The sequence below is a fragment of the Diospyros lotus genome, chromosome 14 (genome assembly GCF_014633365.1).
Source record: "Diospyros lotus cultivar Yz01 chromosome 14, ASM1463336v1, whole genome shotgun sequence".
In the NCBI taxonomy this organism is placed as follows: Eukaryota; Viridiplantae; Streptophyta; class Magnoliopsida; order Ericales; family Ebenaceae; genus Diospyros; species Diospyros lotus.
The window spans coordinates 25944120-25970540 of record NC_068351.1 but is presented as its reverse complement, the minus strand read 5'-3'; the positions used below and the strand labels follow the sequence as shown (position 1 = coordinate 25970540).

At 38.5% G+C, this 26421-nt stretch overlaps 1 protein-coding gene across 1 annotated transcript in view; it reads right to left on the bottom strand.

The window, feature by feature from the left end:
- Window positions 1-4893: 4893 nt before the first annotated feature.
- The window catches only part of LOC127790969 (protein C2-DOMAIN ABA-RELATED 4-like), a 74074-nt gene continuing 52546 nt past the window's right edge, over window positions 4894-26421 (bottom strand). The window contains exon 3 of the mRNA XM_052320707.1: window positions 4894-5202. Within this exon, the coding sequence (XP_052176667.1) occupies window positions 4894-5202 (309 nt within the window). The remainder of the gene's footprint in view (window positions 5203-26421) is intronic.

Sequence of the window (26421 nt, the reverse complement as noted above, 5' to 3'; positions counted from 1 at the left end):
AAGCAAGGATGGTGCCGGGAGACTATTGTGGCAACTAGTGTCGTTGCCCAAGATGTGTGGATATGTATTTTCTTATATGTATTCGTGTGTTCGAATGTAAATGTTATTGTGCACTAGTGGTATTTAATTATTGTAATTATCATAGTGTGATAGATGATTGTGAGATTGCTTGTTGTATGTTGCGTAGTTCGTAAAGCCAAGTCTCGGGCCAAGTAAAGATCAGCAAGGTATGTTCTCATAAATCCCCAATACTCAGCGAAATGTTTGTTATGCTAACTTTGTGCCTGGGTCACCCTGGCTTGCTATGGGGCGAGCTAAAGAGAGGTGAAGCTCACTCGGGTTTCGGGTCTCGGTCCGCTGAGTTTTTCTTGTTTGAGTCGGGACCGATTCCTGAGTGAAGCGAAGGGAAGGATGAAGCCTAGTTCCACCTAGGGCGTTTCCTGTTGAAACATAGTCCAACCCTTCAGTCATGGTTCGTCGGGTGAGTAATCCGGTCGATTATTTACCGGTGGCGCCCGTAAGTGGGAGCGGGTCGTTACATTCCCTTCCCTCTACCCCAGGATTCACTAGCAGAATTGGGCTTCAACCACACGCATTCGGTTAAAAAGAAAATCTCATTAAGATGCCCAATTGCCATATTCTCATTTATATTTAATTATTTCCATTCAAGAATTTTACCGGGCTCCATAAATCACCATTAAAATCAATCTATTGATTGATTACCAATTTTGGAGGAAAAACTCAAATTTTCAATTTTTCAAAATTTTGGCATTATTCTCCAAAATGCCCGAAAAATCCATTTATTTTGAAAATTCCTCCAGGGCCCAAAATCAATTAAGAATTGCCCCCCAAAATCCCAATTTTTCAGAAATTTTAGAAAAATTTGGCTGGCGGGGCCCGCGCAGGGCCCAGCTGCGCGCTAGTAGCGGGCTGCGCGCGCCCGCCTGCACCCTCTAGCCCCCATGCGCGCCCACGTCTACGTGCCCCTACGTGCCCTCACGCGCGCCTGCGCGGCCCAGCTGCGCCCCCAGCTTGCTCCTGCTACTGGCCTCCTCACTTTCCCCCCCCCCCTTTTTTTTTCTTTTATTTCGGCCTCCTAACCCAAATTTTCTAGAATTTAAATTAAATAAATTTACTTCACTTTCCTTCAAATTTTGCCTCTATTACTCCATAATTAAGGCTTAAACCAAACTCTTGATGCTTCCATAACATTCCAAAAATAAGACTTCACCAAAACTTAGGCTTCAACTTGCCATAAGCCATAATCTCATTTCAATATAAATTTAAGCATTCTAAAATATAAAATACACACATGATCTTAAGCTTTAACAAGCCATTAACAACCAAATAAAATTACATCTCATAAACCAAACACAACAACATAGGCTTCCTTAAGCCATAATATACACTTGAATCTTCTTTCCATGCTTCCACATGCCATTCCACCATTTCCTTTACTTTACCATGCTTTCACAACCTACATGTAAGGGTAAAAACCTCATGAGCTATTAAGCTCAATAAGGGTGCAATACAAAATAAATATGAACATAACAAGATTTTATGATGCCAAATGCATGCAAGGGTGGCTAGGTTTCTTTGCCCTCACAACCCTCCAAGGTTAGAGGCATCAACCCACCATTTCAACCATGTTCCCAACTAACCTATGGCCATAAGTCTCATGAACATAAAAGAACATGCCAAATGCAACATATACACTTATGAAACATACTTACAACACATTGTAAGGCCACCCTCCCATGGGGCCATCCCTTACCTTTTCTTTTCTTTGAAGCTTCAAGAATCTCTTAGCTTCATTTCCCACTCTTCTCCTTAAGAGCTCCTTAAAACAAAAATTTAAAGAAGCTAAGCTACCAATAGAAGAAGTGGAAGAAACTTAAACAAGCCTAAGAAAGAATACCTACATTCTTCTTTTTCTTTTTTCCTTTCCTTCTTCTCTTCATTTATTTCTTCCATGAGAGACTTCTTCCTATCTCTCTTCTTTCTTTCTTCAAGACTCTTCAAATGACAAAAATTTGAGACTAGAGCACTCTATTCCTTTTTATACTACTCTTATCTTGAAATCTCACTTTCAAGACTTCATCTTAGCCCTTGATTTCTATTTGCTTTATGAGAGAAAATCCCAACCACACAAGGAAACACAATCCATACCATTTCCTCTCTTTAAATTTCAACCATTGGATTATTTTGCCTTTACAAGACTTAATCTCCACCCTTAAAAGGAAACACAATCCATGTGCCTTTCCAAGAATTAATCTTAGCCATCCAATATTAGTCTTTAAATTAAATCATTAATATGTTGGCAATCCTTGCCAACTTTCAAGACTAAATGGTGGCCCTTAGATCATTTCCAATTCCAAGAATCAATCTCATCCTTCCAATTTTTCATTTCTTTCCTATTTAAATTAATGGGACTATTTTCATATCCATCACATTTGAGAGACATAAATACTTTCTTATGTATTTAAATAAATCCCAAAATTTCCAAAGCATTAATGCATGACTTATTTAATTTCTTTTTGGATTTTCTTTTAATCCAAACCATCATGCCTTTCTTTAAATGCTTGAAAGACTAATTTCAATTCTTTTACATTTAATTAAATCACCACATTTATACTTGAACAAGACTTTGCCAAGTGTCACCTTTAGACATTAACCTTGGCTTCCAAGCTTCCATCTCCACCATCCATGTGGCATCACCACATTTATCCACCAATTTAGGGAAAAAATAATTATTTTCATAAATAATAGAATATCCACCATTTTCCCAATATTTCATAATTAAATTCCTTTATGGAATTAATTCCAAAATTCCCCAAATACCTTTTTATGAATTATTAATCCCATATATCTCCACATAAATAAAAAATTAGGATTTAATTCATTTACTCACCTAATTCCACATAAGAATTATTTCTAATTTACCAAAATACCCTTTATATTAGACTTCACTATCCAAATTACCAAAATACCCCTCTCTCATAGGGCACCATCATTCTCAAAATCTTTCACATTCTCAAGTGCATTTTTGGAATTTTCTCATTTCTATTCTCATTCTCTTAATACCGGTAACACCGAGTGTTACACATGGTGAACACACCAAGGCATGGCAACCGACGATGCAATAAAGATGACCTACAACGGCAACCAGTTATGGCCCTGACCTACGCTCATCAGCGGCACACACCATTAGCGACGATGAATGAAGCCATGGGCTCCATTGCCACTGCTGTTGCCTTTTTCCTTCTTTGTTCGTCGCCATCCACCCATCGTTATTATCTCTCTCTTTCTTAGAAACACAAAACGATGAATAATTGTTGGGCGAGAAGAATAATTGATCGAGGATCATGAGTTTCAATGGTTTGATTTAAGCTTATTTATTTAATTAAATAAATAATTTAATTTTTTAGTTTTTAGTTTTTTATTGAATAAGTAAAGTTTACAGTTTATGAAACGATTTGATTAGTTAAAAACTAATTTAATTTTGACATAAATAGATTAGCCAAACTGATTTAAACTTAAATAAAATTTTAAACAAAGATTTGCATCACTAATTCAGTATGATTAGCCCTTCCCTAGATAGAATATGAGCAAAATTAGAATAATCCCAGTAAATATTTTATTATATAAATTTAAAATCAATGATTATATTAATATTAAATTTGATATAATAATCAAATGAAGTTGAAACTGTCCAGTTGGCGCCTTGGCTTGGAGTTGGCGATGCCATTCCCTTCTTCGTTTCCAGTGGCCCCACTCTCCGCGTACCCCCCACCTCAAGCCCAACAAGTACCAACACAGCAGCAAGCATTTGTGTTCCTTCCTTCATAGCCTTTCAATCTCCACTCCCACCTTCTTGTGTGCACTGAGTTGAACCCCCCTCCCCTAATTGCTACTAATCTTAATTCTTAACCCAACACCAATACTATATCAAACTCTTTCTTCTTTCATTCATTCGTTCGTTTGATTTCTTAGAAATTCGAGACATGGATCTGAAAGGTTTTGTTAAGGGGGGTATTGCTTCAGTCATGGCGGGTTGTTCGACCCACCCGCTCGATCTCATCAAGGTTCGGATACAGTTGCAGGTGAGACCCAAGTCCCCTCGCTCCGCCCTGCCTATGCTTTCAACGCCGGCACCACTGCCGTCGCCGCCCAGTTCCCAGCATCGCAGTCGCCCAAGGTGGGACCCATCTCCGTTGGGGTCAAGATTTTCCGGACGCAAGGCGGCGACCGTGCTCCCGCTAGACGCACACACACACATATGTGCCTGTGTATATATATGGGTCTGTGACTGTGATAGAGAGTGTGTGTATATATATATATGTGTGAGTGTATATATATGTGCCTGTGTATATATGTATATGAGTGTAATTGATTATATAGATTATTCAGCCATTCATCTCAGTTAAATTGATCTCAGCCATTAAAATGTCTATACATTTGAGACAATTCAAAAATCTTCTTGCTTTATTATATAGATTATTCTCTCTCTATATATATATATGCAGGACATGCAGAACAAGAAAGAATCAAATAGAATTATATATTAGAGCCAAATTGTTGAAGCCAAAACAGTAAGCAACAGACCCTATTATAATTATAATTAATATGTACATATGGATTGATAGATAGATAGATGTAAATTGTCATCCGTGATACAAGCATGTTGTCACAAGTCCCTGCCCCTTGCAGATAAGATATTACTCATTAAAACCCTGAAACTAGCTAGCTTGCTGCCTTAGCAGTATTGTATTAATTAGATGTAGATATATGTATAGAATTAATTAATGTAGCAAGAAGATTAAAAACATTCATACGAATTCATATCATGCGTATTTCAAAACCTTACAATCGATGGATCGATGTATTGATTGATCACCCCATGCAGTTGGCAGCAGCAGCATGAACAGGAAGGTCAATCCAGTGCAGTGAGAGTTCGATTTCACCACATTCGACATCTCTCAATCGGAGGCACAAGTCTTGAGTAATCTTGCCATCTGCCCATCTGACGCAGCTTTCTTCGGACAGGCAGTTTTTCCTGGATGGTTGCACCCTCGCAACGATTGTGCCGTCTGGAAGCTCATCCAAACTGTTTATTTTCTTCGCTTCCAAAAATGGTTTTATGTCAAACTCTGCCTCGCCCATTTTGTCATCCATCGTGAATGTGTCATGGTCGTACACTGTCTGCAGATCGATGATGATGATTAACAACAATTCACACAAACAAACATCAGCATATATATATATATATATACACACACAATTGTTGGAAGACATCTCGGAGGAAACAAGGCACATTAATTAATTAATTAATAAACAAAGTTGTATACCATGCAATAAAATGGCATTTTCTCTTAACCGTTACTGATTGACAACCCTCATCTCGCACCCTCAAATAAAGTTGATTAGATCTTCCAAGGGAAAAGAAAAGGTGGAAGGTTGAAATTAGAGAAGTTTTTGCTATTTTGTTTTCTATTTGTTTGAAGTAAGTGTTTTGTGAAAAGAAAATCGGAGTGTTCCAGAGATCATGGTTTCGTTGAGAGACTTCAAGAAAGAAGTTGTGTGTTTACAATTTTGCATATAGTTATATACGTTTTGAAAGCTTGAAGTTGTGTATGGAACTTGATTTAAAATTTTGAAACGCGTAAACTCTTGGTGCCTGAATCCGTGAGCAGAGTAGGGATTATGACATTTTGTTATGGATTTTCAAATATAAAGGTTTCAATTGTTAGTAATATGTCTTAACGTTAGATCTAATGTGATGAGTTTTTTCTTCTTAAATCAAGAACAAACACAAGACATAAACATCTCCTTAATAATCTTCAATTAGCATAAAGAAGTTTTAAAGAATTTTGAAACTAATTTGGTATGGACAGCCTGGGCCTCTTCATTTGAAGAGGATGCAGTCAAACTTTCAAAGCCAACACAAAGGGCAAATTCTTCACGAAGGTAAAAGCATTTCATTTGATGAATGAACATTGCATATTGCTAAAATATCTAAGTTATATGAGATTGTATATATTTTCGATGCACACTTTGATTTTAAAATATTTGAAAAAGCACATGAGTCCCATATCTAAAGCCAAACATCAATATGATTTATGACAGCTATATGTGGTTGAGGAAGAGTATACGTGAAAATTATGTTATTTAATTATGGCTTGGGAAGTGAGAAGTAAAGGAAAAAGGGAAGCAAAATAATAATAAAAAATAAAGGATTATGCTAATTACAGTTTGGTCAAGTATTTTTAGATAAATGTGTATTTATTATATTTTATTTTTAAGTCTAAATATTCTTATTAATTAATTAGTTTTATTATAATAAATTCATTTATTTTAACATTAACCAATAAAAAAATTATAAACATAAAAAAAAAGATGTAATACAAACATAATATTTAAAAATATTAGAATATTTAAGTGCCCATAAAACAATAATTAATATTACCCGTGAATAAAATAAATTGAGGGAGAAAAGTGAGCAGCAAGGAGAAGACAAAAAAATTGGTCAAATGATTGGCCAGCGTTCTTATTCCTGAACTTCACACAGTTGTGGGTCAAAATATGTGTATACAAGCACCAAATTTATCTTATTTTTAAGTAAAGTATATTTATTCTATTTTATTTTTAATTTAAAAAATATTCATATTAATTGATAATGAATATATTGTTTTTATAATATTTTATTAATAAATAAAATTATTTTAAAATTAAAAATAATATAATAAATATATTTTTTAAAAATTAAATTTATTCATTACACCTTAATTATTATCCTTAAAGCAATTACTAACATTATTATTCATTTGAAAGAACAATAATAAATTGGGAAATTTCCTAGGAACCCTAGCGGGACTCCCCAAGATAGGGGTCGGTAAGAAGCCAACCCAGTTGCAGAGATATATGCATACATATATAAAGGTGAGGTCAAACAAAGAGTTTTACAAGACTCAAAGACGCGTTGACATCATGTCTACAAGGATTATTTAAAATAAATTTTACTCACCTTTCGGTGAAGATGGATAAGGATGCAACCCATGAGGCTAAAGAAATAGTCTGAACTTAATCAAGAAAACCTTTGAACTTGTAAGTATAATATAGGTGGGTTAGGTTAACTCTTATCTAGTTAGGGTAAGGGGAAATTAAATAAATAAATCCCAATTTTTAGAATAATAGTAACCTACCCAAGAGATATGGGGAATTGCACAAGATCTATCCTATCCATATATAAAAATAAAAATAAAAATAAATTGTGGGAGACAAAAAGTCGGGCATTATATTAGTTTTCGTCTAACTTCGTTCAATTCTTTTATTATTCCTTGGGAAAGAGAGAGAATCCTCTTCCAACTATATATTTCCATTTCATTCCCCTCTATACCAAACTCACTGTAATTGGATTAGAAAGGTTGAAGCTCCAATGGTGTCACTATTAAATTTGTTTCAATTGCATGATAAAACAGAATCCTACTGAAGCATCTATACCTTCCTTGGCTTGGTCTCAGATTATATATTTTGGAGTCTTGAAGTAGCTCTTCTTAAATGAGTTTTGCTAAAATGAACAACAGAACTAAAACTACTGTCTTTGAGTCTTGACTTCAAGTCGAGCCTAATGATGTCTTAGCAAGTTCAAGTTAATCCAAAAGTAGTTTGGAGTTTTAGTTTACTATAATCCTAAATTCCTAATGTCTTAACTAATAGTGCTCGACTTAACAATACAAATAGAAAATTTGCACGAAGCGGACAAGGGATTAGGAAAACAACATGACACGCAACACAAATACAAATGTCAAGGACGTGCAAGCACAATTTTTTGGGATGTTAACATTTTATGCCTCTTTTTTTCATCTCTAATAGTTGATTGAAAGTCGACTGCAATTCTTTTTTTCTAGAAATTAGAGTTTCTAGGGAAATGTGTGTTGCTACCATTCACCACTAGTTGTTTATTAGTTGTTGGTTGTCGATTACTTAATTTCTTCTTTTCTCTGAGTTCTCTAGCCCAGGATGCCTTGCCTCTGCTGTCTATCACAACTACCTATTAACCTCCCTTTCCCCTTCCTTCATCTTCGTGTCTTTATTTTGCAGACCAGCAAGTTCTTGCCACCACCAATTGCTAGCTCACACCTTGCAAAATTTGGTTGTCGCCAACCACCGTTGCCAACTGTTGAGTTCTCATCATTAATGTTGGTTCATGTTACAATATCTTTCCTTATATCCTAGACCACCAACTGCCACCATCATCAAACTTACACTAGATTTGATCGATGTTGCCTCAAAAACATCAAATCTGGTCCTCGCATTGATGCCACTAGAGGTTGTCGATAACACAAAACCTCTAGCTAGATCTAGTCGGTGCTACCACATCCGTGCTAAGTTTGGTTGCTGACAACACACAACCTCTAGATCTAGTTGTAGTCGGTGCATTTGGAGAGATCTAATCCTTATAAATCCATCTGAGTTAATCCTTGTTGCCTCTACCATGCTTCCAAAAGCCACCACTATAGATGACTCAAAGCCAGATCTTGTTGATGTTGGTGCCAAGGCCAATGTTAACACGATTATACCAGAGCTCACCCTTGGGCTTGTTGGTGCACCAAGTTGATAGGCTTTATTCAAGTTCACATCAAGGTTGATCTATTGATCTATTGGACAAATTTGCCATTGGATTCAGGGATTGATCTATTGGACAAATTTGCAACTAGTAACAAAAATCTACTCTCAACAGTTCTTTTGAAGTAAATTAGTGTTTTTTGTGAGCTATTTCATCTAATAGGGTTTGATTGCTCCAAATGTTGTCCACTAAAACCATAACTTCAATGACTAATTTCAATGTCCCTTATAATTATTTTGTACTAATCAATAATATACTTCTGTTTTATTTTTTCCTTTTTCATTGACCAAAAGAACCTTTATTGCTATGATGATGATTCATACTAATCACAAAGATTCATCTCGATGTGTGACAACCTATAAAAAGATGTTGGATTGGATCTCACGATTTAACCTCTGATGCTAAAGTCAGTAAAGTGTCACTAGTTAATAATCTATAGTGAACAAAGATTAGTTGGATTCAGATGCCTTACTTGTGGGGTTTTTTTCTATTTATATAGGCTGGGCAAGGCAGGATATTCAGTGTTATCCCCAAGATTCCCAAGCTCAATAATTACAGACTGATGGATGATTTTTCATACCAAATTTGGATAATGACAAATCTCATCGAATCTATCTCAAATCCTCTAGGAATGATATCTAGGAGTTGAATGTCTTGACTTTTATTTTGGATATGGGTCAGATATAGGGACACGAATCATTTTTCTATACTTATCAATAGGGACACATGGTAATGTAGGATTCATTATCTTCCAAGGGTAGCTTAGTAATGTCACATTTTTTGGGTGTTTCCTTGTCCACTACGCATGTAGCATTGACCTCTCATATAAAGTGAAATGACCTTGTATGGTGATTTTTAATCATATTACGGGCAAATAAAGCTATCTTGAATAGCTTCATTTTATGAATTTTGATCCATGTTTGTCGTATTGGTTCACCCATGGTCGTTGAGGTTAGTGAATAGAGAAGTTGTTTTGTTTAAGTTCAAACACCGTTACCCATTTCCTAGATATGATTGGACACATTTCTTTGGTACTTGGAGCATTGCTCCACAATGATGTATGTGGTACCATAGATTTGTCAAACGCCTACCTAGACATATTTTTAATAAATAAATACAAATTAGTGCAATTTTCAAAAATAATAAATAAATATAAAATCAAGTAAATCCAATGATAGAATTGTCCAAAGAAAGGTGGTAAAGCTTGTCCCTATAAATAGAAAAACCAAATGTACAATAGGGTGGGATTTCGAGTGGTGGAGGAAAACCTAACTTGCATCCATATCCACCATGCTGCAGTAAGCTGCGTGCAAGCTCCTCCTGGAGTCTTCACCTAGAGGCCCATAGCCTTCTCTTGAAGATGCGCACATAAGGGTCTTCCCATGAAAGCATTTGGTCGCATGGGACTTTCCCCCCGAAAGCATGTAGCAACATGGGTTCCTCCTAGAGGCTTGCAGCCTTCACTCAGAGGCGCATGCGTTGGTCTTCCCCCTAAAAGCACACGACCACGTGGTCTTCACTTGAAGGCTAGTAGCCTCTTCTTAAAGACACGCACACAAGAATCTTCTCCTGAAAGCACGCGGGCCCCACTCACATCGGCTTTTCCCGAGAGCTTTTTCCCAAAACATGCCATGTACGGTTGCCTTCCACATTAGTGTTGCATAGTTATTCTCTTGGGTCCTAGCCTAGCGCTCCACACGAAAGGGCTTCTCCCCCGGCTTCTTGTTCCTCCTAGAGGGCCTGCCACGTTAATTTCCTCTAAGATAAATTGCCCTGCAGGCCCCAGCTATAGGCCATCTTCGCTAAGGTAATAAGCCACATGTGGGCCACCTCCTACTAGTGTTGTATGATCTAATGTTAGATTTAGATGATGTCTAACAACGTTATAACTGAACACATTTATTGTGTCTTTGTATATCTTAATAAAGGGCAGGTTTTCTTCGTTCATGAACTCTCGAGTTTACTACATGAATAAGTCTCTAGATATTTTGTTTGAGAATTTTATTCTTAAGGTGTTGAGACTATGTGACAGGATTCTCTAGTAATAAGATGTCTTAAATTATTCTAGTCCTTTGATTATTTTGCTAGGGACTTAGATTAGTCAAGTATGGACTAGCATAGGGGTTATTACTTCGTTTAGTATGAGTTACTGATGGGAAGGTAGTGTGTCACACGCCATATGACATGGCGATGTCGCTAGTAGACCTGTGGGTGGTTGTTGGGGAACAACTATTCGAATGTGACATCGATGACTAACCACATGGCATGGTGGATAATGGTCAGGTTGTCAAGTTGTGATGATGTGTTGATCCTTAGACTTGAAACAATATGGTTGTTTTGTGTATTGGTGTGCAGGATTTACTAGTGAGAAGAACCATCCAATTAGGATGTGGAAACATTCATCTATGTGATTCCATATTGCTGGTATATTGGAGACAAGTATTGGAGATAGGATCCGTCGCCCTCGTTGGTATTTGAAGGGGTTAACGTCCTATGTGATCCACTATTTATGTGACAGGATAGTCCTTGACTAGGGCAGATTGACTATAAGGAAAGGAGTTTCCTGAGGTGTCATATAGTCACATTGATGAGGTCAGACACATAATTACTGAGTTTGTGAGTTTATCACTCCATGGCTCTCACTCAGTCGGGATGTTAGGTGATGGAAGGAATATAGCACACAGTAATCGTCAACCATAATAGGTTCAATTGAAGTGAGACTTAACTGCCACCTATACTATCCTGAGCCATTGTTAGGCACTTCTCATGAACCCTCAGATCGTCATCAAGATATGAAGAGATTCTGGTGATTAGTCAAGGTGTTGACTGGTATTGAAATGAGTTTTGGTGCTATTTGATTGCTAATGGGTAGTGAACCTGAAAAGTCATACACTCTATGGTACGGTGTTTGGCATCGATATTGTGTGCCCAAAGCGTCTCAAGGATTGGCTGGTTAGAAGTTGACCAGCAGGCCATGAGAGTCAACTCTTGCCAAGGCAAGAGTCGACTCTTGGCTCCACTTAGCCAACCAAATTAAACACCATGTGGCCCAAAATTGGGTAGGGATAGGTGGGAGGCAATGGCTGATTTGGGGCAGAATTAAAATTGAGAAGTAGAGCTTGCTGCTTGCTCCTACTTCCTGCAATGTCTTTTTCTGCTTTCATAAATTTTGTTGTTGCTGTGAAATTAATAAGCTTAAGAGTTATGCGTGAGAAATTGGGATGCAGGTACGGGTGATACAGGGAGCCTCTGTGTCTAGCACAGAAAGAGGTGATCAGAACGGTATCAGACAATATACTAGGTGTGGACGAACTAGGACCACCACAGCTTGAAGTGGATACGGTCTCAGTATAAAAACTGGTTCCATACTCCACACATTCATCAGACTACAAGTATGTGTTTATTTATATTTATATGATGAATATGCGTGTTGCTTAAATACCCAAGATGTGTATGGTTGGTGTATAATTAATTCCGCTCCATGTACTTGATACATGAAAAATTTTAATTTTACCCATACCACTATATGGGATTTCCTTCACCTCCTACTTGCTATCTCCCCCATGCCAGCTACATTCCTATTGCTTTTCTTAATTCTTCTTCCTAGATGTCTTCCTCCTGCATGCAGGTATTTCCTAGTGAACTTCTCCTTGGAAGGCCTACTGCACATTAATTCATCTCAGAAGACTTGTTGCTTCACTTGAAAATATCTTATTTTATTTGAAAATATCACATTCACTTGGGAAAAACATTATTTTACCCATAAGATTCATATTTTGTTCGAAAAGGATAGATTTTCTCTTGCAAATGCAATATTTTACCTGAAAGCATCATATTAAACCCAGAATAACAGATTTCTTCTAGAAACACCGTAGTTCACCTGGGAATTTCACTTGGATAGGCCATTTAGAGGCTAAGAACTCTTATAGCTTACCATAAGGCCCACATTCTCCTAGATGACTCCCTATGTAATGACCTGTTGTTGAGACTCGGGTATGATTTTGCATGCCTTGGTGCTAATTTGATCTTGGTATGATCAATGGTTAGAGTATGGTTGTGTTGGATAATGATTAAGTGTGTAAGCTAAGTGATTAAGCTAAGTATGGTTGGATATCCGAATGTATGTGAGAATTGTAGCTTAGATATTCGAATATAGGCTAGAGTATTTGAATAGGGATGTGTTATATCTGAATAGGGTAAGTCATATTTGGATGTGCCTCATGGCTCTTATGTCTTATATTTTAATGGCATATGAGGTATTCGGATGCCCTTCATGGCTCTTGTGTCTTACATTCGAATAGGGTAAGTCATATCCGGATGTGCCTTTGGCTTTGAGTCTTGTATTCAGATGAAAGGCTAGAATATTCAGATGTTCTCCTTGAGTTCTTATGAGTGGTATTCAGATATGGGGGTGAGACATCCGAATGTGGCTTGTGGTATTCGGATATGAGCAAAGGCATTCGGATGCCCTATGCTTTCAGGAATTTAGTTACCTCTTGTATCCCAATTTTAACCTTGATTCCACCTGAATATCTCAAAACTTAAAACATGAAAGTTGTATATCTTTCTCTTGTCATTCCATAGCATCTTGAATCATCTCAATCGAATCTTTTACGAGAGAATTATGCCCACATTACGAAGCGATGTCAAAATTGTCCAAATTTCCGTTTTTCATTTAATGCCTCTCATATTAAGATACATGTCTTAGCATTTGGATATCCTTCTTAATTCTTTGTCTCTAGCATATGAATGGCCCCTTCTATATCTGAATATTACTCACATAACTTGGCTCAACTTTGTTTCTTGCATCCGGATATCCCTTGCCATATTCAGATGGCTCTCACAACAACCAAGTCACCATATTCGGATGTCCTCTCTCAGTATCTGGATATCCTCCACTATCCACTAGTTCCCAGGCCATTTCCACTTTCTTTTTTAGTCGGTGGTGGAGTCTTTGCACCCTATCTTGCCATGACTTTGCCACGCGTCCTCACCCATTAACCTTTGTCCCTCATATATATATATATACATATACACACGCCAAATGCTTCTGTTATTCATCTGTGAGTATATTCGTGAAGAAAAAGAAGAAGTAAAAGATAAAGAAGAAGAAGGCTTTGGGTCAAGCTTCTGAGGTTCAACTTCAGGCAAGTTCTTTCCCCATTTCTTGCAAGTTCTTCCTCTTTTCAATGTACAAGCTTTTATTCTTTTATGTTCGGTTTCCCCTTCATTTAGGCAAGTTTACTTTCCTTCTTCTCTTTCTTATGCAAGTTACTTCTCTTTATTCCTTTCCAACTCTGTGGGTTTGGACTTTGTCCGTGGGGTTGGTTTTTATGCCGGTTTAGGAAGGCTTCAAGGTAGTAGTTTCCTATGTTGTCCCTTTGCTCGATGGTGAGGAATGGCTGAGACTGTGGAATTGGCCTATGAGGTGTTCTAATTGGGTTTTATGGTCTGCATGGGTTGGTTTTATCTATATGAGTGTCCCATTAACTATCCTTGTATCAGTGTCTTACTTGGCTACGGGAAATGATGTTTGGACATATTGCAGAACCTTTGGGCGTACTGTAGGTTGGTTTTCTATTCTCCGTGGTTGTTGTGATTTAAAATAAGATAACCCTTTACATTGTCAGGTCTTGTCCATCAACTACGAAGGGTTTGTTTTCCCTCTTCGATTCCTTGTGGAATGAAGCTAGGTGTGTTAGGGGGTAGGTTCTAGTAAAGGTGTTGATGCATGTTGATGGTGGGTATACTACTTGTGTAGCTTTTCTTGGTCTTTTGTAATTTGGTGCATGTCAAATGAATGCTAGGGTTTCTCCACGGGAATGTTAGCATACTTTAAATATTTGGATATGAGGTCATGAGCATTGCATTGAGTATGATTTCCTATGTGGGCGAGGCTTGACATGACACATGGCTTATGGGGGCTTTGTATCACATTATGGCCTGTTACTCCACCCCCACTATTTTTTATGCATTTGCAAGGTTCTTGGCTCCAGTTCTAGTATTACAATTATACAGTGTTGGTTAATCCGAACTGAGTTTATGTTCATGGACGTTCTAGAGTGACAAGACGGGTGTTGGTCGCTCCCACCCAAGCGAGCTTTAACTCGAGTTTATGTACACGGACGCTCTAGCGTGCTGAAATAGGTGTTGGTCGCTCCCACCTGAGTGAGTTTCAGCTTCGAGTTATAGGTACAACTTGTTTTTAGGGAAACAACAGGTTTGTGACATGAAATTGGGTGCTAGTGCATTTTCTTTGGGCCCCAAGATCCAGTATGTGCATATCTTTGTTATGCTTTTGATACCTGGTATTCTTCATATGATTGGTTGCCATGCTTTGCATGAGTTTTGCACTTGGGTGCAGGTTATTCTTTAACCTCCTTATTCTTATCAGCTTTTCCTTCTTATATACTTGCTGAGTCTTATGATTCACTCTTGCTTCTCTTCATTCCAGGTAAGGGCAAAACCAAGTATGGGGGCGAGGCTAGCAGTCTTTAAGTTATCCCGATAGGTAGTGTACAGGGCATTCCTAGCAGATCCTGTTTGGTGTGTGTGTCTTTTGATGTTATGCCATGGTTGTGTAGCTTTTAAGTGCTTGGCATGGTTTTGTATATGTTCATGCATATAAACCCTATAGCCCTGTGTGACTAGTTGTGTGTTTTATGCTTTCATTGCCATTTCTTTTGTTTGAGTTCAAGTGATCCTAGTTGAGCATGCATGGCAGGTCAAGGTGGTTTCCCTTTTGTTTCTTTCCTTACCCTTCATGGAGCTCTTGCTCGGGTTCTTTAGTTAGCTAGCGTATCCTGGCTAGGTCCCCACACCCTAGGTCGCCAAGTCCTTTGGGAGGGATTCCTTTTAAGCCCATCTAAGTTTGACCCAGGACCATAGTCCTCATACCTAAATGACACATGTCCATTCCCAACATCTTCGATACAATCACACATAAATAACCCTTCTCTAGTTGGGGAAAAAGGACTTTTTTTATTGTTATTACAAGAATACAACAATTAAATTTATTTATCTAGAGAATAGCCAAGGCAGATTCCTTTAGAAAATCCAGATGGCTACCAAGGGTCAATGAGAACTAGGATTTGACCTGAGGGGGGCTGAGGCTTCGGTCCCAGAAAGTCATAGGAGACTTCGGGGAAGACGAACTCTAAGAGCCTTTGGGGAGCAATCTCTGGATAGGTCTAAAAGTTCTGCGGGTGACTGTCTTTGGGTTCCTCCGAGGGTTCTATAGGTCTTTAGGGTATGATCCTCGAGTATCTACAGTACAAAGGCGATTAGAAGGCACACTAGGATCTACTCCACACGGGCCCTCTGGTGCCTAAGTTAGACACTTATGTTTAGAAAAATATGAAATGCAAATGCAAGTATAGATGTGCATATGTAGTATGTCCAAGGTAGGTCTCTAGGGGAGTTGGTCCCTGATGAGTCTTGTTAGGGTAAGAGTCTTAAGTCTTCGGGTTTGGAGAGTACAGATAGAGATACAAGGGATCTGGAAGGGTTCCAAAAAGATCCATTTGCCTTAAAGTAGGTGGGTATTTATAAACACTTAGTGGGGTCCACATATGAGAGTCTTCAGACTCTTTGAGGAGATGCATTAGGTAAAGCCAAAGGGTCTTTGGGGTGAGAGTGCCTCGATGAGATTCCTCCAGGTTGGTCCGAAGACTCTTCGAAGCCACCAAGTGAACTAGGCCCAGAAGACTTTGGGTGAGTCTTTGGGCTATGCAATGTTGAGGCTTGATCGTCCCGAGGACTCTTTGGGGACTCTAGAGAACGTTGCTTGGAAGACTCTTCGAGGTCATCTAAGGATATGCAAAATACTTAGGAAATTTTCAATGATTTTGTGATTTTAGGAATTTCTTAGGGCATCCTATAACAATAGCTTCTCACTCTTGCATTTAACTAAAAGGAAAAAAGAAAGAGTACAAAGTGGGTGCTCAATGCCTGAGGATTAGGATAGGGACTTATTTGACTTTTGATGCTCATTTTGGCATTGTCCATGATATTTTATTTCCAAGGGATAAAGGTACGTAGTCATTTCATGGCCAGCGGGCAATCCTTCCATCGTTACTGCGATCAGGGGGATGGATTTACCTCACCCTTCGAGATTACCTTGATCTTGTAGATATTATCGGGGTTTGCCAATTGTTGCCACTATTCCCCCTCTTTTTTGTCGCTGATGAGGCTAGGAATTTATATGTTCTGCGCGTGCCCTTGCAAAATGTGGAAGGAAGGACATCGGAACCCTTAAGTTTCCTTAAGAAAGGTCTGACCCCAGCCGGGTGTGATAATATCCATCAGGTGCCCCGTCGCAATAAGAAAGGAGTACTACCCCACCAACAGCCGTATGCAGGATCGATGTATGGATTGCAGGCACTTCTAGGAGCATTTGGACTTATATAGGGGATATATACAAGGAAAACTCAGCTCCCTAGTGCAACTATTTTAGGGATGTTTGTATGTAATTCAAAGTAACATGTTACACGAGGCATGAATAAGATCATGTTATTTGGTGTTTTACTACGACCTTTAGGGTCAGCGGGGATTTTGATATTATGATCACGATTTATGGGATTGGCCACGCTCTACCTTCCTGGGTAACCTTGAACTGTCAATTATTACTAAGGGTTTGACGGCCATTACCACATATCCTGGTTTATTCATCACTGAGAAGCCTGGGAATTTACACATCGAGTGCTTGCCCTCTCAAAATGTGGGAAGGAGGATACCGGAACTCATAGACTTTCTCCAGAGAAGGTTTATCCTCAAGGAAGTGCAGTCATGGCCATTACACGCCCTAGTGTGTTATAAGGGAATAAGATTCTTTCATTGCTCCCTATAACATGCTTTCTATATGCCAAGATGAGTGTAATGCCATACCTGATTATCCAAGTTCAAACTTATTGATATGGGCTATCGGCTTTCAGCATCCTATGTAGGTATAATTCCTTTTTTGAGTGGGCTTTTCTCATTTTATCCATAAAAGCATAGAGGGTTTTTATAAATTACACGGTAAAGCATCTCCTGAGATGCATTATGTTCCAAGTTTTACCGAGTGTCTCCCCTTGAAGCGTCTGGAGAACGCAGGTATTTGGACCCAACATTTCCTGAATTTTGTAAGGATTCCTTCATCATGAAGGGCACCTGTGATGACAGACTTTCTAAGCATTAAATCACCTAGTTGCAGTAGCCTGTCTCGAACACGAGCATTGTGGTATCCGACTACTCTTTGGTGGTAGGCTGCAAACTGAATACTAGCTTAATCCCTTAACTCATTAATTAGATTTAGGTTGCTAGACAACTGCTTTAAATTTCTTTGCTTATCGAAGGCCAATACTCATAAGGACTGAATATCGATTTCAATAGGGATGAGAGCATTGTTGTTAAAATCGGAGTCAACTCTTACGATTTTACAAGTTTACGGGTCATGAGGCATAAAACAAGTCAACTCATTTGTAGGATCGAGTTTTTATAGAATCAGACCCAATTTACAAGTTTACCGATCCGAGTTTACCGAGTTTAGTCTTGCCCACAATTTCAAGGTTAGAGAAAAAAATATTTTCATCTCTAACCAACATATATATATATATATACAATCGTTATCAATCTCCCATTTTGGTTCTTCTACAAACCCTAAACGGTGTTGTGTCTGTGTGCTTGTTGTGTCCTTCTATAAACCCTAATCGTTGTCGATCTAGTTTTGACGTTTCTTCTTCGTTTGTTCACCTTGAAAATTTAAGGAATCAAACACAACCCAGGTATGTGACTGAGTCGTGGGTGAGAGTGACTATGTTTTGCTAACTTTGATAATTAATTATTGTGTGTACGTTATGATGAGCTTTGTGTTGCGTCTAATTGATCTGCTTAGTGAGTTAGTGAGTGTGCTATATAGCTGTGCCTGTGTGTGTACATTCTCATTTGTGAGGCTGTTATCTACACGTACAAGTAGGTGCAGATTCAAAGAATTAATCTTAAATATGTCACAATCAGATCATGGGTGGGTCTAATTTTATATTAAGATTGATGATTAGCAAGAAACAAATATACCTTTTTGGCATTAGTAACTTAATTAGTGTAATGACATAATGTATAAGTTTAGCAATATTTGTTCTTTTTATGACTTAGTATTTTTATTTATTTTAACAATGTTTGTTGATGAAGATGGTAATGTTTGTTGTTTGAATTTTTTATTATGGATGGATGAATGATGAATTGATGATAAATGATGGATTTAATATTTAAAAATTTCATATTATTTAGTATTTTTGAAATAAATAGATGAAGAAATTTTGAAATAGGTACATGTATTTCATTTATAATAAGGAATATGTCATTATAAACATATATTTATATAAATTAAAGGGTATTTGTAATTTTTGGTAAAATCTTACGATTTTACAATTCGATTTTATGGACCCTCTTATGATCCCACTTAAAATCTTGATTTCAACAACCTTGGATGAGAGCTTTAGTCCCATACACAAGGTTGAATGAAGTCTCACTAATTGACACCCGACCGGTGGTGCGGTAGGCCCAAAGAATAGTTGGAAGCTCTTCAACCCAAACACCTTTTTCAATTTCAAGTTGGGTTTTAAGACCATGGAGGATGATTTTGTTTTCTACTTTGGCTTGTCCATTAGCTTGTGGGTAGGCCACAAACGCGATGTGGAGACGGATTCCCCATCTATTGTAGAAGGCACATAAGGCATCAAAATCGAACTGCGTGCCATGATCCATGTTGAGGATCCTAGGGACTTCAAAGTGGTAGATGATATCTTTCCACACTACATTTTCTACCTTCTTTTTTGTGATAGTTTCCAAGGGCTTTGCCTCTATCCACTTGGTGAAACAATTGATGGCCATGAGCAAGAATGTTCGTCGTCTAGAAGTGATAGGCAAATGACTAAGTATGTCCACCCCTCATTATGCAAAGTGAATGGGGTAGAAAATTTGTTAGATATTTGACACGAGGATGAAAGACAATCGCACATGTCTATGACATTTGTTGCATGTACAGACCTTTGCGGAAGCATCCCTACCTAGAGTGGGCCAAAAGAATCCCACCCTTAAAAGTTTGGTGGCTATAGCTCTTCCTCCAAGATGCTATTCGCAATCCCTTTCATGTACTTCATCCAGGGCCTATTGTGTTTCTTGCGATCTCAAACATTTCAACAATGGCATTGAGAAAGCTCACTTGTATAGAATCCCATCAACGATCATAAAGCGAGTAGCCCTTATTTTCAATATTCTCGCCTCTATAGGGTTAGCGGGTAGCTCCCCAGTGAGTAGGTACTGCAGAATGGGTGACCTCCATTCATTGGCTATGAAAATAAAATGCATTATCCCTACCTCGTCATTTTCCTCTATACTAGGCTTTTAGAGGATTTCAATGTGGATCAGGCACCTAGGAGTATCTTTGGCCACTGCCAATTTGGATAGGGCGACAGCATGTTGGTTGAGGGACCGATTGATTTGTACCAACTGAAAATCCTGGAAAGAGTGGGCTAATTCTCATAGCCTTTGTAGGTACTTGGCGAGTGTTGGATCCTTAGCTTCATAGGTACCTTGGAATTGTTATACTATGAGCTAAGAGTCGTTATGGGCCACCCCTTTTTTACCTCAAGTTTTCTGGCGATAGCTAGGTCAGTGATGGGGGCTTCATATTCTGCCACATTCTTTGAACTAGGAAAAATGAACCGTATAGAATACTCTAAAATCATGCCCTCAAGGGATATTAATACAATGTCAGCCTCGCTGGCTTAGACATTCGAAGCCCCATCCATGAATAGCCTCTATTTGGGTGGAGTTTCTATCTTAGATTCAGGTACGTGGGTGCATTCCACTATGAAGTCAGCTAGTGCTTGGCCCTTAATAGCTTTTCAAGGTTCAAATTAGAGGTCATTTTCAATGACCTTGATGGCCTATTTGGTGAGCCATCCTGAATGCATGAGCCACTGAAAAATCTGCTACAGAGGCTAATCAGTAAACACCATAATGGTATGCGCTTGGAAATATGGCCTGAGTTTTCAGGCAGCCATGACCAACGCAAATGCCACTTTTCTAACTTAGGAGTATCGAGCCTCAGCCTCGCGAAGCACTCGGCTGACATATTACACATGCTAATCTATTTTATTAGTTTTCTTTAACAACACCACCCTAATTACCGCCTAACTGACCCTTTGATAAAGGTATAACATTTCTCTTATTTCGGGCCTGGTGAGCAATGGTATTTCTTGAAGATAATCCTATAGGGCTTGAAATTCCTACTCGCATTTATCATTCCATTGGAAGTTTTAGCTGCCTTTTAACACCTGAAAGAATGGTAAGCTATTTTCGACAGACTTAGAGAGAAAAAAGTTAAGAGTTGCAAGACGATTGACCAATCATTGAACCTCCTTAAAATTAGAGGGGGATTAAATGTCTTAAATAGCTTGGATGTTCTCTGGGTTGGCCTTTATCTCACGTTACATGATGAGATAACCAAGGAACTTGCCAGACCAGATGCTAAAAGTGCATTTGTTGGGGTTGAGCCATATATTGTATTGTCGACACACTTTAAAAACTTGTGCCAGTCTTTCCACGTGTGGCTCATCATTGTGGCTTTTAACCACCAAATCGTCAATGTCGGCCTCTATGGTGGTTCCCAATAATTCCTTGAATACTTTGTTAACCATGCGCTGATAAGTTACTCGTGCATTCTTGAGCCCAAAAGGCATGACTTTATAACAATATGTCCTTATTTGTCCAATGAAGTCTTCTTAGCATCAGGGGAAAGCATACTTATTTGATGATACTTGAAGAAGGCATCCAAAAAGCTTAGCATATGGTACTATAATGTATCATCCATTAGGCGGTCAATTTGCAGCAACAAGTAAGAATCCTTAAGGCATGCCTTATTTAATTCAGTGAAGTCTATAGACTTTACTTAATTAAATAAGGCATGCCCTAAGGATAACATACATCACAAATAAACTCTACTTTCAAGAATTTGTCCATTTCTTCTTTAAAGGCTGGTAGCCTATCAGGTGCTATGTTTCTCTTCTTTTGTCTGACAGTTTTAGCTTTAGGACTTATGTTTAGTTGGTAGGAGATCACTTGGGGGTCAATTCTTGGCATGTCTACAAGAGTCCACAAAAAAATGTCCACATTATCCTACAAGCAACACACAATTTTCTACCTTTCTTTGACAATAATTGTCTTCGTACATAGACAATTTTTTTGTCTTCATCCTCTTAAAGTTCAATAGGATCAAGGGCTTCTACTGGATGAAGTTTTAGGGATGCCTGTTTCGAAATAGACATGGTCTTGATGAGGGATTGGGAAACTTCTTTGCCCTTTGTCATTTTTGTGGACAAGATTTAGCAAAGTCTAACCTTCTTTTGATCCCCTCTGACTTATCCTACGCAGGACAGGAGTCAGGAATTTCATTAGAAGGTAGCTTGGATGTATAACTACCCTTATGTTGTTGATGAGCGATCTCCAAGAATGACATTTTATACGGTGGACAATGTTTTAACCACCATAAAATTCACCTGGCGAGTAACGCTACAGAGGTATGAACCTAGAGTTATTGGCAACTATACAGAACATACCACAGGTATTGCCTCGCTAGTAAAGCTATACAATGGTGAAGATATAAGTCAAAGGAAATAGTGGGCGATGTGCATCTTCTCAAAGCAATATCAATAAATCAAATTGATGGAGCTGCCAGTGTCAATGAGGATGCAGTTAATTGGATGTTTAGCCATGACTGTCGAGATGACTAGAGGGTCATCATGTGGCATGAGTATATTTCCTTAGTTTGAGAGGGTGAAGGTGATGGGCTCTTCGTCCGGAATCACATAAGCCATAGAGTCCACATGCAAGGCTTAACGTGCATATGATTTTGGGCCAAAGCTAAGTTACTGGCCAAGGATTCTCCACTAGTGATGACATGGATGTGTTCACATGTGGGCTCATTATCTGTAACACCCCGCTCCCACTTACGGGTGTTACTCATGAACAATTATCCGAATTTTCCACCTGTCCGGCTTTTGATGAAAGGTGGACCATGTTTCAAGACAAAACGCCCTAGGTGGGAACTAAGCTCATCCTTACCTTCCCTCAACCCCAGGATTCACTAGCAGAATTGGGCTTCAACCACACCGCATATGATTAAAAAAAAACTCATGGAAATGCCCAACCGCCATTTTCTTATTTATATTTAATTCTCTTCCATCCAAGAATTTTACCGAGCTCCATAAATCACCATTTAAATCAATCCATTGATTGATTACTAATTTTGGAGGAAAAACTCAAATTTTCAATTTTCCAAAATTTCGGCATTTTCTCCAAAAATGCCCGAAAAATCCTTTTATTTTGAAAATTCCTTTGGGGCCCAAAATCAATTTAGAAATGCCCCTTAATTCTCCAAAATTCCAAAATTTTAAAAAAATTTGGCCGGCGGGGCCTGCTGGCACGCCCGTGCTGGCTGGCCGCACATGCCGCGCGTAGGCTGCTGCTTCCAAAATATATATATATATATATATATATTTTCTTCTTGGGCCTTCTAACCCAAAAATTTCCAGAAATCTAAACACCCTTAGTTTGCATCAAATCCTCCACTTTTCTCATTCCAAAGCCTCATTTCACAAACAAAACCCATCTTATTTTTATTTATTACAACATACCTCAACATATCAAAAATTCTTTTTCTCCAACCTCACAATTTATTCCAAATAAATTACATCCATGGTTCTAGGCCTTCACAAGCCCTTGCAAACCACTAACATACATCACATGAAGCACTTACAAGAAATAGGCTTCCCTAAGCCATCAAGCCACAAATTAAATACCACAAACCTAGGCTTCATTAAGCCATAACTTTACAACAACAAATAAATATTCACCAAGAGCTTCCAACCACAAGCTTGCACTTTCCCTTTTTCTCCTTGACATAAAACAACCTACAAGGGGAGGATAAAACCTCATGAGCTCAAAAGCTCAGTAAGGGTGCATATGCAAAGTAAATACAAGCATAACAAGTCTATGTAATTGCAAATGCATGCAAGCATGGTTAGGTTATTCCATCCTCACAACCCAACGGTTTGAGGCATCAACCTACCACTTCTTTCCCACCCCCATGGCCATAGGTCTCATGTACAAGTAAAGCATGCAAAGAGATACATAAAAATTTATGCAACCTAGTTACAATGCAATGCAAGGCCTCCACCACATGGGGCCATCCCTTACCTCATTCTTGAACCTTCCAATCTTTATTTCAAGAGAGCTTCCATCTTCATTTTCTCCCATCTAAGATGGCATTCAAACAAGAACTCACTTTCTTTGCATATAAGAACACTAAATAAAGAAAAGAAGAATGCACTTACTTGATTTCTTTCTCTTCTTCTTCTTCCTTTCCTCTCATCTCTTCTTTCTTTCATTCTCTCTACAAATGGCCAAAGGGAGACAAGTCTTCCACACTTGCCATTTTATACTACCCTTTCCCATTTTCAAGAATGGATCTCCACTATTCATTAAAAGCACAATCCATGTGCTTAAGGAGAATTAAATCTCCACCATTCATTTTAAATAAACTAGCCTTCTCTCTTGAAGAAAACATAAGAAAAATTTGATATTGAAAAATTTGATGGCCAAAATGATTTTGGCATTTGGAAAATGAAAATGAGGTATTTGATAGGGAATTTAGGACTGGAATAAGCATTATATGAGGAAAAGAAAATGCCTGGAACTTATTCAGAAAATTAGAAGAAGGAAACCATTAAAGAAGCCTATAATACGTTAATCTTGAGTTTAAGGGATAAGGTACTACGGGAGGTGTCTAAAATAAAAACTGTAGCAGAGCTTTGGATTAAAATAGAAAGCCTTTACATGACCAAGACCCTATCAAGCCGATTGTATTTAAAGGCCAAGTTCTTTACCTTCAAAATGAATGAAGCTCAAAGGTTACAAGATCACATTAATAGTTTTAATAAATTGTGTCTAGATCTAAAAAATATAGATGTTAAATATGATGATGAGGATAAGGCATTAGTCTTGTTACATTCTCTCCCAAAATCATATGAGACTTTTGTAGATATATTAAAACATGGTAAGGACACCATAACCCTAGATGATGTAATAAAGGCACTGAATTCAATGGAATTACACATAGGGTAGAAAGAAAGAGCTTAGTTGGGGATGTGTTATCAGTTAGGTGTAGACCCGATAAGAGGGACCTTAGGAAAAGGGGAAGATCTAGGTTTAAATCCAAGAATGGTGGGAGAATTATAAAATGTTATAACTGCCATGAGAAAGGACATATTAAGAGAAATTGACCTAAGAAAAAGAAGGATTTCCTAGATAGGCCTAAACCTAAAATTTTCTCTACTATTTGTGAATATGATTATGATAGTGCCGATGCACTTGTAATGTCTCAAAATATAGATAAAATGTATGGATACTAGATTTCGGGTGTTCTTTCCACGTGTCACCCCATAGGCAATTGTTCTTGAATTTTAAAGAAATAGAAGGGGGTAAGGTGGTGTTAGGAAATAATCATGAATGTGAATTAAAGGAATAGGAGATATGTAACGACCTGCTCCCACTTACGGGCGCCACCTGTAAGTAATCGACCGGATTACTCACCTAATGAACCACAACTGAAGGGTTGGACTATGTTTCAACAGGAAACGCCCTAGGTGGGAACTAGGCTTCATCATTCCCTTCGCTCCACTCAGGAATCGGTCCCAACTCAAACAAGAAAAACTCAGCGGACCGAGACCCAAAACCCAAGTGAGCTTCACCTCTCTTCAGCTCACCTCATAGCAAGCCAGAGGTGACCCAGGAACAAAGCTAGCATAACAAACACTTCGCCGAGTATTGGGGATTTATGAGAACATACCTCGCTGATCTTTACTCGGTCTGAAACTTGGCTTCTCCAACTAAGCCATATACAACGAACAATCTCACAATCATTTGTCACACTAAGATGATTACAACAACACATAGAGTTACTCACGAGGGTATACATACACAACACTATATGGCTACATACTAGAGATAATAAAATACACCACTCGGGCAACACCACTAGTTGCCACAATAGCCTCCTAGCGCCATCCCTGCTTGCATCTGGACTTGCAACATCTACACATGAGGTGAAACCTCATGAGTCACAAAGACTCAGTAAGGGTGCAATGCATGTAAATATGAATATAACTATGTTTATGTATGCCAATGCATGCAAATGAGGCTAAGCCCACTCATCCTCACAACCCTCCAAGATTTGAGGCATTAACCTATCAGCCCTCACAACACTAGTCCTCTATATGGCCACAAGTCCACTAGATCTTGCATCACGCAAGTGTTAACCACTACATGCAATGCAACATAAAAATATTATCAAACATATTTACCCACTTGCAAGGCCACCTCCACATGGGGCCATCCCTTACCTGGCTCGAAGCCTCATCTCTGCCTCGACACGAATTTCAGCCTGTACCTCAAGTTCCTCTAGGATCACGGCCTTCCCGGTCGAACCTAGAGGCAAACACACAAAACCTAACTCCATTAGCATCTGGCATTAAACCAATGCCCTCAACTTCGCCACACATCGCAAAACTCAACCGACAACAACTTCCAATCAACCCCACCCGAGGGTTCAATCCAACCAATACTACACAATTTATTATCTCATTTAATGAACACAACTAGGAAAAGATTAACTCAATTTACCTCGATTAATTCTGGAGAAGACATCGGAAAATGCTCACCCAGCGTTGCCTCCTTGGCTACAAATCTTGCGTCCA